This window comes from Cnephaeus nilssonii (assembly GCF_951640355.1).
Source record: "Cnephaeus nilssonii genome assembly, chromosome: 7".
Lineage (NCBI taxonomy): Eukaryota > Metazoa > Chordata > Mammalia > Chiroptera > Vespertilionidae > Cnephaeus > Cnephaeus nilssonii.
In genome coordinates this window covers 89,153,836-89,167,033 of record NC_137078.1, presented here as the reverse complement: position 1 = coordinate 89,167,033, position 13,198 = coordinate 89,153,836, and the positions used below count along the sequence as shown (strand labels likewise).

Genomic DNA, 13,198 nt, shown 5'->3' with positions numbered 1-13,198 from the left:
AAAATACTTAGCCCCCCAAAAAAGAAAAAAAGAGAAAAGTACTTAGCCCAGCCCTGGCCCGTGTTTCACAGTGGTTAGAGCACCAGCCTGTGCACCAAAGGGTCGAGGGTTCGACTCCCAGTCAAGGGCACGTACCTGGGTTGCAGGTTTGATGCCTGGCCCCAGTTGGGGCACGTGCAGGAGGCAACCTATTGATGTGTCTCTCTCCCATTGATGTTTCTTTCTCTCTCCCTCCCTCCTTTCCACTCTCTCTAAAAAATCAAAGGAAAACCAATGGACAGAGACAGCAGGGGGGTGAGGGCATGTACAGGAGTGGGGTTGGGGGGTAATGGGGGGATATGGACACATATGTAATACCTTAATCAATAAAAAAACAAAGGTGAGGATTAACTAACTAATAAACAAACAAACAAACAAGCAAATAAATAAATTTTTTTTAAAAAGTACTTAGCCCAGTGCCTGGCACATAGTAAAGACTCACTACAGGTCAGCTGGCATTTATGACCAGAGCACCTAGTAGGTCTACCTTACCTAAAGTTGCCTCAATTAATCCTTATCACATGACTCTGACAATCCTTGATTTCTTTCATTGTACCACCCATACTGGTCTTATTTATTTATTTATTTATTTATTTATTTACTCTCTCCCCACCAGAATGGAGAATGTAAGCCCCATTAGACAGGGGCAGAGTCTCATTTATTGCTGGACATCCAGGACCTAGCACAGACCCTGGCATGTATTATGAGATGGGTGAATGAGTGAATGAATAGTGGACACCTTGTCTTACAAATTATTCAGTGAAGACATTTTTAATCACCTTCTTCCATTTATTCTGTCTTTGATCCTAAAGACCTGCATTAGAATTCCTTACAATCCTCCTGCCACCAACATTTCTCTTGCCTTCTATTGTAAGCCCCTCTGCTAGGAACCCAGACTGCCTGAGATGCAAAATAATGGTGTCCTGGGATCTTCAAAAGCTTGGGCTGTATTCTTGCTGGAGATAATGGACTGTGGGATGTCCACCCTGTGCCTAACACATAGTAAAGAAATTTCCCCTTCCTACTACTTGCTCTGTTTATTATTAGTCATGGGAGTATGGAGGAGATAAAAAGGCGTGAACTAAGAATGAGTGAGAACAATTTGGGGATTTATAAAATCTTTGTGACTAACTTCCTTTTTCTTGGAGTTGGGTTAGACTGGGACACTGCCTGCTGCCAGTGGTGCCACCAAGTAGGACTTCACAGGGTCAATAAAATTCTCTGGGGGACTCTTCCCCCGCCCTACGTGGGAGTCCATTCTGTGGGACTCTTCCCCCTCCCGACATGGGAGTCAGTTCTGTGGGACTCTTTCCTCTCCCCACGCGGGAGTCTGTACTTGTTCTTCAATAAATCTCCACCTATGCTATATAAAAAAATTCTCTGAAGATTCTGTGTCTCAAGTGACCCCACCCTCCGTATTCCCCAGAGACCTAAGAGGTCACAGTGGCTGTGAGTGGCGATAATCAGGAGTTAAGGAGGACCATTGCCTTAATAACAAGATGCCCTTAACTAGAGGGCTGTCAGCTGTCTCTGAAAGAGGGGGACCCACACCCACAATCCTCATCGAATCATAGTTCTTGGTCTTTAGTGGGCTAGGGTAACCTAAAAAGGTCCTCAGTGGGAAGGGGTGACTTAGAACCAAGAAGGCCCCAACAGTTAAGCAGGAACTAGGGCTGGCCAAACAGCCACCCAGACCCTGAGATCCCAGGAGAAGAATCTGTTCTTCTCACATTTCCTCTGAGCCCCTCATTGCTGAGCCTGAAGGTTCCCTCTGGCTCCGTGGTCTCTGGAGAATGCAGGCACTAAGCCATCTTCGTAAGGAGGTTATCCTGACCTGACATGCGCTGAGCCTGTCCCAGACGTCTTGCCTCCTGCCCACGTCTCCACTCCCAGCAGGGGCCCAGCTGTACAGATAAGCATGACCAGGCACTCTCCAGGGATGCCAACTCTCATCAGCAGAAGAGGGTAGGTGTCAAGGCCTCTGGGGCTGGTTCAAGTGAGATGAGAGGGTCAAGACTGCTCTCTCTCCTCCAGGAAGTGAAATGATTTCTGACGTGGCTTGTTCCAAACTCTGAACGAGGCCGCATCAGCAGTCAGAGCAGTATAGGCCTCTGGAATCTGCCCATTGGGTGACTTTCCCATCAGCCTCTGTCTCAGTGACTGAGGACCTCGGGACCTCTTCTTTTCCTTCAGGCCCAAGGCCTCTCAGGTGCTTCTTCCAGCAGGCCAGGCAGTGGTGGGCAGAGGCGCGGATCTCCCCACTCCGCAGGGCATAGATGATGGGGTTGACCATGGAGTTGACAAGGCAGAGCAAGGAGCAAAAGGCAAAGACCTTCTTGACCTGGTCACTCAGCGGGGTGGCCAGGCTATAGACCATGAGGACTAGTGCCGGGAACCAGCATATGAAGAGAACAGCCAGCACCACCCCCAGGGTCTTGGCCAACCTCACATCCAGCCTCATCCGGGTCATTCCTGGCACCTGCCCATCCTGGTGCTCAGCCAGGCTGGCTACATGCTGATGGGCCTTCCAGAGGACGTGCCCGTAGGTGTAGATGATGCCAGAGAAGAGGAAGGCGATGAACAGGAGCCAGCCCAGCAGATAGTTATTGGGGATCAGAGGGAAAAGCTCAGAGCAGGGACTGGGACAGCAAGTCCATCCCATGAGGGGCAGGTAGGAGACGAATGCCGAGAGGACCCACATGATGCCCAGGGTCACCAGTGCCTTCCTACAGGTGAGCAGGGCTTTGTATGTAGGTGGGTAGCGCAGACAGAGGTAGCGGTCGATGGCGGTCAGCAGCAGGCTGCCTACAGAGGCTGTGAAGGTCATGGTCACGCTACCAATCTTCAGCAGAAAGACAGCCTTGGAATCCACGCCCTGAAAGACGTGGAAATTTACAAAGTTGCAAGCAAAGACTACGCTGGCCAGGAAGTCAGCTGCAGCCAGGCTGCTAATGAACAGGTACGAGGGCTTCCTGCGGAGCCGGCGGGAGGACAGGATCAGGTAGAGCACAGCCAGGTTCTCCAGGGCGCTCAGCAGGCCCAGGATGGTGCACAACACCGCAACAGCTATCCTCTGCTGAGTGCTCAGAATCATGTAATCCTTCATGGGGTTGAAATCCAAGCCATCCTTGGAGCCATTGGCTGCCGTCACCACCGAGCATCCCTCCATGGAGTGAGTCCTTTGGGTTCTGCTGGGCTTGCCAAGAAATCTTTACTGTGGTACACTGAGAAGAAGAAACAAGTCTTTTTCAATCAGCACAGTCATGGCCTCACACAAACTCTGACTCTAGCCAAACCTCTTATCTGTGCAGATGGATATGTTGAAATAGCAATTTATATTTTGTTCCTCTCTACTTTGCCTCTTCTCCATTCTACTGGGGCCCAGGTCTGTCCCGATTGCCTTAGGAGAGGTATGTGGAAATTCAAGAAGCAGAAGTGGCCTGCAAGCTTTTTGGCCTTTTGTTTTCAAAAAGACTAATCCTAAGACTTCCCTCTGAAAGTAAGGCAAATCTCCCATCTTCAAAAATCAAGAGGAAATCAAAACCAAGAAAAATGGAATCCAGAGTGATCAGGTGGAGGGGTTTTTTGCCTTAGTGTTTTGGTTTTTTTGGGGGGTTTTTGGCAAGTTTTGGTAAGTAAGATGCTGACATTTAAACAACTATTTAGGAATGGGAGGCAAGACTATGGCTTCATATGAGTAGGTGGTCAGATGAAGTATAGGAGTCCAGATAAATTTGAATGTCAGGGAATAAATCATTTTTTAGTATAAGTATATCCTAAATATTCAGAAAAAAACCCCACCCATATATCATATGGGACATTATTGGATATCATTAGAAAGCAAATTCAACATTTCTCTAGAGGGATATGCTTTCTATCTAGGTCACACAAGATTCCCACATAGAAAGGCCCATGGAATTTGAGCTCATAATGCAAAATTACAAAGTGCACAAGGAAACACGAATACGAGTTAGCAGAAATGTCAGACAGTAGAATCAGACTTCCAGGCACTTCATATAATTCTTCGGTATATGTTATCATTAATATTATTAAACAATACAGAATCAAAAACATGAGTACATAATGAGTGACTGGGCAGATTTGAAAAAGAATCAAGCAGAATTTTGAAAGTAAAAAATAAAGCATTGAAAAAAGAAATCCTGCCGAAACCGGTTTGACTCAGTGGATAGAGCGTCGGTCTGCGGACTGAAAGGTCCCAGGTTCGATTCCGGGCAAGGGCATGTACATTGGTTGCAGGCACATCCCCAATAGGGAGTGTGCAGGAGGCAGCTGGTTGATGTTTCTCTCTCATCGATGTTTCTAGCTCTCTAACCCTTTCCCTTCCTCTCTGTAAAAAATCAATAAAATATATTAACCTTTTGCACTCGGATGTCGAGTGTGACTTGACACGGTTAGCATTAGAATAAAGGAATCGAGAAAAAAGCAAGCGAGTGCAAAGGGTTAAAAAAAGAAAAAAGAAATCCTTAAGTGCAGGTTAAAGAGCACAAATGACTCGTTGAACAGCATGAATCTAGAACAGTGGTCGGCAAACTGCGGCTCGCGAGCCACATGCGGCTTGCGAGCCGCGGTTTGCCGCTCTGTTGACTAATGAGTTTGCTGACCACTGATCTAGAATGTAGATCTGAAGAAATTTCTCAGAATGCAGCACAAGGAGATAAAGAGATGGGAAACATGAAAGAGAGCTTAAGAGACATGGAGGATTGAATGAAAAGGGTTAAATATATCTAGTCGAAGTTTCAAAAGGGAAGAATAGAATTGATGGTGGGCATTGGGGAGGCAGTATTCAAAGATGATAGTAGAGAGTTGTCCAGAGTTCTCCTGGACATGACTTCTCAGATTCAGCATTCACAGGGAACTCCAAACAGAATTTAAAAAACGAACTAATTCCACATTCACATATCTACATATATAAAAGCCTAAGCAACTGTTCAACTGTTCGACTGGTAGCTATGACACGCACTGGCCACCAGGGGGCAGGCGCTCAACACACAGGCATGGAAACATGGAACAGACTGATGAATCTCAGAGGGAAAGGGGGAAGGGGGAGGGCAGGAAGAGATTAACCAAAAATCTTATATGCATGTGCACTGGTGGGGTTCCTTGGCCTGGCCTGTGGGGATCTGGATGAAACCGGCAGTCTGACATCCCCCGAGGGGTTCCGAATTGCCAGAGGGCACAGGCCAGGCTGAGGGACCCCACCAGTGCATGAATCCGTGCACCAGGCCTCTAGTATCATAATAAAACTCCAGAACATCAAAGACAAAGAGAAAAAATTAAATGCAACAAGAAAGAAAAGATATGATACCTGCAAAGGAATCATAATTCAATTTAAAAGCAGATTCCCCAAGGGCAACTATAGTATCCAGAAGATAAAGGGAAAGAAGCTAAACTATCACTCAAAATAAAGAAATACAAATAGAATTGTCAGACCTTTGCTGAAGGAACATCTAAAGGATATACCATCAGAAGAAAGAAATTCTTCTTAGAGAGAAGAACAGAAAGGCAAGAAGAAGTTGCAAATAAGTTGATAAATGTATAAGTATATTAAAAAATGTCTGTATAAAGCCATAGTAATAATAATAATGACTGATTTGGAGGGTATAAAACAAAGTGGAAGTAAAATTGTGAATGACAATAACACAAGACGAGAGAGATGAATAGAGTTGAAACTTTATTTAGAAAATGAATCAAGGCATTGATCTAATTTAGGCTTTTCAAAATCAGTCATTATCTCTTGTCCGGTTTACTGCAATATTAACTGGGCTCCCTGCTTTTACCAAGATCCATCTTTAGTCTAATTTCAACACAACATCCAAAGTGATCCTTTAAAAATATGTCAGATCATCCCACTGTCCCAACCCTGCATAGGTCCCATTCCATTCCGTGTAAAATCCAAGCTACTTACAATGGCCTTTTATGTGTTCTGGACTCATTTCCTCTCTGACCTCCCTACTGCCCTGCTTCCCTTGGTCAGCCAGCGTTAGCCACACTGGCTTCCTGATGGGTCCAACCTACTACCACAGAGCCTTTGCACTGGCTGTCCCTCTGCCTGAACACTTTCTCCACACATGTGCTTGGCTCAGTCTTTCACCTTCTTCAAGTTTTGGCTCAAATTTTACCTTTTCTATCTACCCTACCACACTATTTAGTACTGTAATACATCTACCCTACCATGCTCCTGCTCTTCTGGTCCCCTCACCCTACTCTCTGTACCTCTCTCTCTCTCTCTTTTTTGCATACCACTTATCACATTCTAACATATAATTTACTCTACATAACTTACTTATTTATTATGTCTTATTGCTCATTGTCTGTTCGTTCCACTAGACTTTAAGTTCCATAAAAAAAATCTGACTATTTTGTTCACTGATATAAGGATAATATCTGGTACACATCAGCTAATCAATAACTATTTGTGAAATTGAATTAAAGTGAAATTGAATTGTGTGTGATTTTAGCATTCCTTTCTCAGAAGTTGACAGATTAAGCAGACAAAATACTAATTAATAAGATGTGTAAGATTTGAACATGTAGTCAACAAGCTTGATCTAATAGTCATATGTGGAACTCAGCACCCAATAATTGGAGGATACACATTGTTTTCAAGCAAATGTGAACATTTACTAAATGTTTAAGATAACCTCATTTACCCAAGGCTTAGGTGAAGAGTAAATTTCAACAATTTTAAAATAATCTGTAACATATGAACTATGTTCCCTGACCACAGTACAATTTACTCAAAAATCAAGAACTTAAAAAATATAACAACACTTTAAACAATAAAGAAGTTAAATAAAAAAACATAACTAACAAATTTCCTGGGTGTGAAGCTTTAAAAACACACTTCTGAATAACTTCTGGGTCAGAAAGATCATAAAGGAAATTAGAAAATACTTAGAATTGTAACATATTAAGATTTGTGGGATGCATCTGCATGGTACTGAGAAGAAAATTTATAGCCTCACATGCTCATATTAGGAAAGAAAAAAAGACTAAATATGCAACTCATAAAATTAGAAAATGAACAACAGCATGGATGTAAAAAGAAAAAGAAAAAGCAGCCCTGGTCGGTTGCTCAGTGGTTAGAGTGTTGGCCCAAGGACCAGAGGGCCTCGGGTTCGATTCCCAGTACCCTGATTGCAGGTTCGATTCCCAGCCCCAGTTGGGGTGAGTTTGGGAGACAACCGGTCGATGTGAAGTCCATGTTTCTTTCTCTTTCTCTCCCCCTCCTCCCTCCCACTCTCTAAAGATCAATGGAAAACGCACGCGCGCGCACACATACACACACACACACACACACACACACACACACACACACAAGCAGGAGACAAATAATACCAGCAGAAATTAATGACATGGGAAAACAATGAAGAACAGAAAATATTGACAGAGACGGAAGCTAGCTATTTTATATTTTTATAGAAAAAGAGGAAGAGAGAGAGCTTTGTTGTTCCATATATATATAATTGATTTCAGAGAGGAAGAGAGAGGGAGAGAGAGATAGAAACATCAATGATGAGAGGGAATCATTGATTGGCTGCCTCCTGCACGTTGGACCGAGCCCACAACCCAGGCATGTGCCCTTGACCGGAATCGAACCTGGGACCCTTCAGTCCGCAGACCGACCCTCTATCCACTGAGCCAGACCAGCCAGGGCTGTTCCACTTTTTTTATGCATTCGTTGGTTGATTCTTATATGTGCCCTGACTCAGGAACTGAACCCACAACCTTGGCGTATCGACCCAGGTTCTTCTGCGGAGCTCTCAGGCTCCAAGAAGCAGATTGAAAACCTCTGATTTAATCCAACGCCATCCTTTTACCATCGAGGAAGCAGTCCAAGGATGGGGATGTCATCGGCCAGAGGCCATCCAGTGAATTAGCGGCAGAGCTGGAACTAGACTCCACACCCCAAGTCACAAGACAGAACTCTTGTGCTGTGAGCACAGAGACACCTACCCAGACCCGCGGCCAGGGGCTCTCCCTGAGACAGGCCCTGAGCGGAATGCTGCCTGGATCGCTCCGAGCTGAGCCAGGAAACGGTGCCAGCTGAGTTCTCAGCCCCGGTCACGACTGAGTGGCAGAGTGCAAGCCTTTCTCAGCTCCCACCTCTTCACCCTGACACTTCTGGAAGCTTCCTCCTGCACCCCTGCCCCAACTCTCTTCTCATACTAGTATTTCCCTTGGAAAACAGCCCCACCCCCATCAGAGAAAGGCTTACCCCATGCAGTCCAGCCTAGAAGAGGGGTGCCTGGGGAGAGGGCGGCCCCATTTGTGCCTCACCCAGGCCTGGCATGGCCCCCAACCTGTGGCTATTGTCCAAATTAGGTCAGGGCGCAAAATCCAGGAATTTGGATGGAGGTCCTAAAAAGACAACCACAGAATGTGCAGAGCAGCAGGAAACCAGCTCTTGCCCGGCTTCCCTCTGGCAGACAAACCCCTTCAGCACCAGAGCCTCTGGCTTCTAGATGGGCCTTCCTCCAGGCAAAGCCTTCTGGGTGTTTGCTGCGCTGCACGGTGGCTCTCTTCCACCTTTGCAATGGCTTGTCATGTGACTCTGGGCAAGTCCCTTCAACTTGCTGGGTCCCTTTTCTCCTTTGTGAAATGACAATGACAATACCTGTCCCGTTCCCTTTGGGAAAATCAAATCAACTGCTGATCTCCCCAAGGCCTTTTTTTTAAAAAAAAACACAAAACAATGCCGAAACCGGTTTGGCTCAGTGGATAGAGCGTCGGCCTGCAGACTGAAGGGTCCCAGGTTCGATTCGGGTCAAGGGCATGTACCTTGGTTGCGGGCACATCCCCAGTGGGGGGTGTGCAGGAGGCAGCTGATCGATGTTTCTCTCTCATTGATGTTTCTAACTCTATCCTTCTCCCTTCCTCTCTGTAAAAAATCAATAAAATATATTTAAAAAGAACAAAAACAAAACAAAACACACACACATTTCTTTATTGATTGCAGAGAGGAAGGGAGAAAGAGAGAGAGATAGAAACATCAATGATGAGAGAGGATCACTGATTGGCTGCCTCCTGCACGCCCCCTACTGGGGATCAAGCCTGTAACCCAGGCATGTGCCCTTGGCCGGAATTGAACTTGGGACCCTTCAGTCTGCAGGCTCATGCTCTATCCACTGAGCCAAGCCGGCTAGGGCTCCCCCAGGCCTTTTTTAAAAAATATATATTTTATTGATTTTTTTACAGAGAGGAAGGGAGAGGGATAGTTAGAAACATCGATCAGCTGCCTTCTGCACACCTCCTACTGGGGATGTGCCCGCAACCAAGGTACATGCCCTTGACCGGAATCGAACCTGGGACCCTTCAGTCCACAGGCCGACGCTCTATCCACTGAGCCCAACTGGTTAGGGTCCCCCAGGTCTTTTTAACTCGGTTCACGGGTGGGCTGCGATGGGAGAGGATCCTTTCATAGTGTGTGTGTTATTTCTGTGCATTTGTTAGGGTTCTTTTCGTTTTGTTTTGCTTTGTTTTGTTAATCCTCACCTGAGGATATTTTTTCCATTGCTTTTCAGAAAGAGTGGAAGGGAGGGAGGAGGGGGAGAGAGAGAAATATCGATGTGAGAGAGACCTATAGTAAAAGAGACACATCGCCTGGCTGCCTCCTGCATGTGCCCCAACCAGGATGAGGAGCGAACCCGAAACCCAGGTATGCACCCTTGACTGGAATCGTACCTGCGACCCTTCTGTGCATGGGCTGATGCTCTTACCACTGAGCAACACCGGCCAGGGCAAGTTTTTGTATTTTTTATCAGTGTGTCACTGCAGCTCCAAATACGAAGAGCCACTGGGGCATTTTGTGACCCTGACACCATACAAATGTAAGATTCAAAGAAACCAACCAACCAACCAACCAAACAACAAGTGCTTTCCCCACCTAAGAAAAACACCAGCCGAAACCGGTTTGGCTCAGTGGATAGAGCGTCGGCCTGCGGACTCAAGGGTCCCAGGTTCGATTCCGGTCAAGGGCATGTACCTTGGTTGCGGGCACATCCCTAGTAGGGGGCGTGTGCAGGAGGCAGCTGATTGATGTTTCTCTCTCATCGATGTTTCTAACTCTCTATCCCTCTCCCTTCCTCTCTGTAAAAAGTCAATAAAATAGTAAAAAAAAAAAAATTCATTTATTAAAAAAAAAGAAAGAAAGAAAAACGCCAAAGCCCCAGAGAGGGTGTCCACGCTGCTGTGGGTGGGCAGGGCTTGCCGCCTGGGGCCCTGGCTCGGGCTCAGCGCCTGGGAAGGGAACTTCAAGGGCTGTGGGAACCGCTCAGGAAAAGGTGCGCCTGGGGGTTTTCTGACCCGAAGTGAAAGTGTGAAGTAAAACAATGCCACACTCACAGGTGGCCGTGCATTGCTACCAGGTTTAACGCTGAAGGCGCTGAAGGCACGGGGGACAGCATGTGAGGTGAGAAGGAACATGACTTCCCCCTGTGGCTACTACACTTGCCATAGGAAGCTGAGGTCGGAGGCCAAGAGCCCTGGTTTTTATCTCCGACTGGGGAAGTGGAGGCCTGTTTTTCAGTCCCTATTCTGCTCCCGAGTGACTTTGGGCAGGTGCCTTCTCCTTTCTGGGTCTTTCTTTTCTCATCTTTAAAGCAGGTGGGTTGACCGAGTGATTTTTTTTTTTTTTTTTTTTTTTAGCTCGTTGGATCCCAGTGGCACAGGCTTTGCAACCAGACCTCCCTGGATTCAAATCAGGTCTGGACCTGATGGGCAATGTGACACGGGGCAAGTTACTTCGCCTCTCTGAGCCTCTGTCTCATTCACCTGTAAACTTGGAGAAATGCTACCCATATCACATTGCTGTGCAGGTGAAGTGACAGACGCTTACGAAATTCATGGCGATGTGCCTGGCACACAGTACATGTCTATGAAAGGCGGGAGGTCCTCAATAGTTAGCTTATAGGATTCTTTATAGGATTCTGTGCCTAAGCCTGGCCTTTGTCTGAGAGCTCAGCAGAGAGAAAGATCTCCCCTCATCCTCAGCTGACACTTGACCACCGCGAAGGGTCCGAGCCAGCGACACATTTTTAAAAACCTGTTTGACCTGCCTGAACAATTCATCAGTAATAGAGCAAGGTGACCCTCTTGACCTACTTCCTAGGCTGCTCTTGGTACTATGTCCGGCCATGTCCAGCCATGGGGACTTGATGCTACATTTCTTTTCCTAGTCCCCCTCTGTGCTTGATAGCACTTGGTTGCAGTTGCAGGGAAGTTTTCTGGAGTTTGGCGTTGTAGGCTCTGCTCTTTTCCCAAATCTCACCTATTTTTTTCAAGGCCTCTATGAAAAGCCATCTCCTCCAGGAAGTATCCTCTGGTTTCTTCTTACCACTCAAGTAGAAGACTCATTGAGCCTGCGTGGATCACTGTTTACCTTCTCTTATTTGTGTCCATGTCTCATCTAGCTTCTGGACTGTGAGTTTCTTGTTTTGAGAGTAGAATCCGGGTCAGGGAGTGGACACATCTTTGTATTCTTCTGCCCTTCATACCCAAAACAGCCCACAGTGGACTTTTGGTGGAGATCTTTTCATGAGGGGCCCACGCTAAGCAAAGCAGCCCTTATGGAAATGCAACTCAGCCCAGGAAAGTGAGGCACTTACTAGTAGATGGCCCCCGAGCCACCATCCCTCATTCCCAAGTCCATGGCAGACATCACTCATCGGTCCTGGTCCTCATTCACCCTGAGCCTCCCCGTGACCTTCTCACCACCGTGCTCCCGACCCAGGCGACCAGACTTGCGGGAAAAGATGGGAGCCACCAGCAGCAGGACTAAAGCAGAAAGTGAACTTGAAGGTTGGCACTATCCAGGCTCTTTGACCTTGTAAACAAACCACAGGACAGTGCCTTCCTGACATGGATTCGTCGGAGAGGTGGGCCAGCACGTGGGGGAAGGAACTTAAAATCTCTCTGGTGCTACAAATGGCAGGAGAAGTTTATTGATGCCAGGCAGACTATGAGGAGAGATGCAAAGGGTTGTCAAAGGGTGTTTTTTTTTTTCCAAACCGATTTCTTTAATACACTCCTCCTGGGATTTCCAGCACTTGAGCACAGGGCCTGGCACAAAGTAGGCACTTAAATATTTTTAAATTGACTTACTGAATGAATGAATGAACATCTGTTAGGAAAAAAAGGAAGATTCTTCAGACAGACGTCTGTGTTTCCTTTTTCCTCAGCTGCTAGGAAGCTCAGAGCTAAATGCAATGCAGGCCTACAGCCCTGGGTCATTCAAGGTTGGTTCCTGATTCATTTATTGCTTCTTTTAGTGGTTTCTAGTGCTTTGCTTTTAGTTAAACTGTCCTAATTCATAATGTAGGCCACCTCCAGTCCTTTAGGAAAGAATTAGTAATTTACAGAATTGGGGCAAAAGATTATCATTGAGGTCTCCTCTATAATTCCTCTCTCAAATTTCTATTGGTTGTCAATGAAACCCAATCCCCATGAGTCTGCCCGGTGGGGCTGAAGGATTCCATCCCAAGCTTGCTGTCCCTTCACTATTCATCACCTCCACCCCAGGGTCTGTGGGGTCACATGATGTATGGACACGTATTTTCCTTGGACCTTCAGTCCTCATCTGTCTGTATCACTTCCAGCCTCCTTCCCGGGAGGAATGGGGCTACAAGGTTTCTGAGGCCTCTTTCCATGATAGGAAGGTTACGTGCCAAGGCTCAGGAATGAAATGTCGTTGGGTTCAAATCCCAGCTCTGCCCCTGGTGGGCTATGTGACCTTGGGGCAAGTTACTCAAACGCTCGGAGCCTCAGTTTCTGCCTCTGTGACTAGGGAAGCTAGTTCCTGCATTCTTTTTTTTTTTAAATATATTTTATTGATTTTTTACAGAGAGGAAGGGAGAGGGATAGAGAGTTAGAAACATCGATGAGAGAGAAACATTGATCAGCTGCCTCCTGCACACCCCCTACTGGGGATGTGCCCGCAACCAAGGTACATGCCCTTGACCAGAATCGAACCTGGGACCCTTCAGTCCGCAGGCCGACACTCTATCCACTGAGCCAACCTGGTTAGGGCTAGTCCCTGCATTCTTGATATGCAGATTAAATAATTACTTATTTTTACTGTTTTAATTATTGCACTTATCTTAATTGCCAAAGAATTTGACATCCATTGGAGAAAAAAGAC

General features: G+C 46.4%; 1 protein-coding gene across 1 annotated transcript; it reads right to left on the bottom strand.

Moving 5' to 3' along the window:
* Positions 1–2,125: 2,125 nt before the first annotated feature.
* Positions 2,126–3,409, bottom strand: CNR2 (cannabinoid receptor 2; the record flags this gene model as incomplete). Its single annotated transcript, XM_079777782.1, is given in 3 exon segments — positions 2,126–3,250; positions 3,254–3,325; positions 3,329–3,409. Coding segments are annotated over 3 exon segments (1,278 nt in total).
* Positions 3,410–13,198: the final 9,789 nt, after the last annotated feature.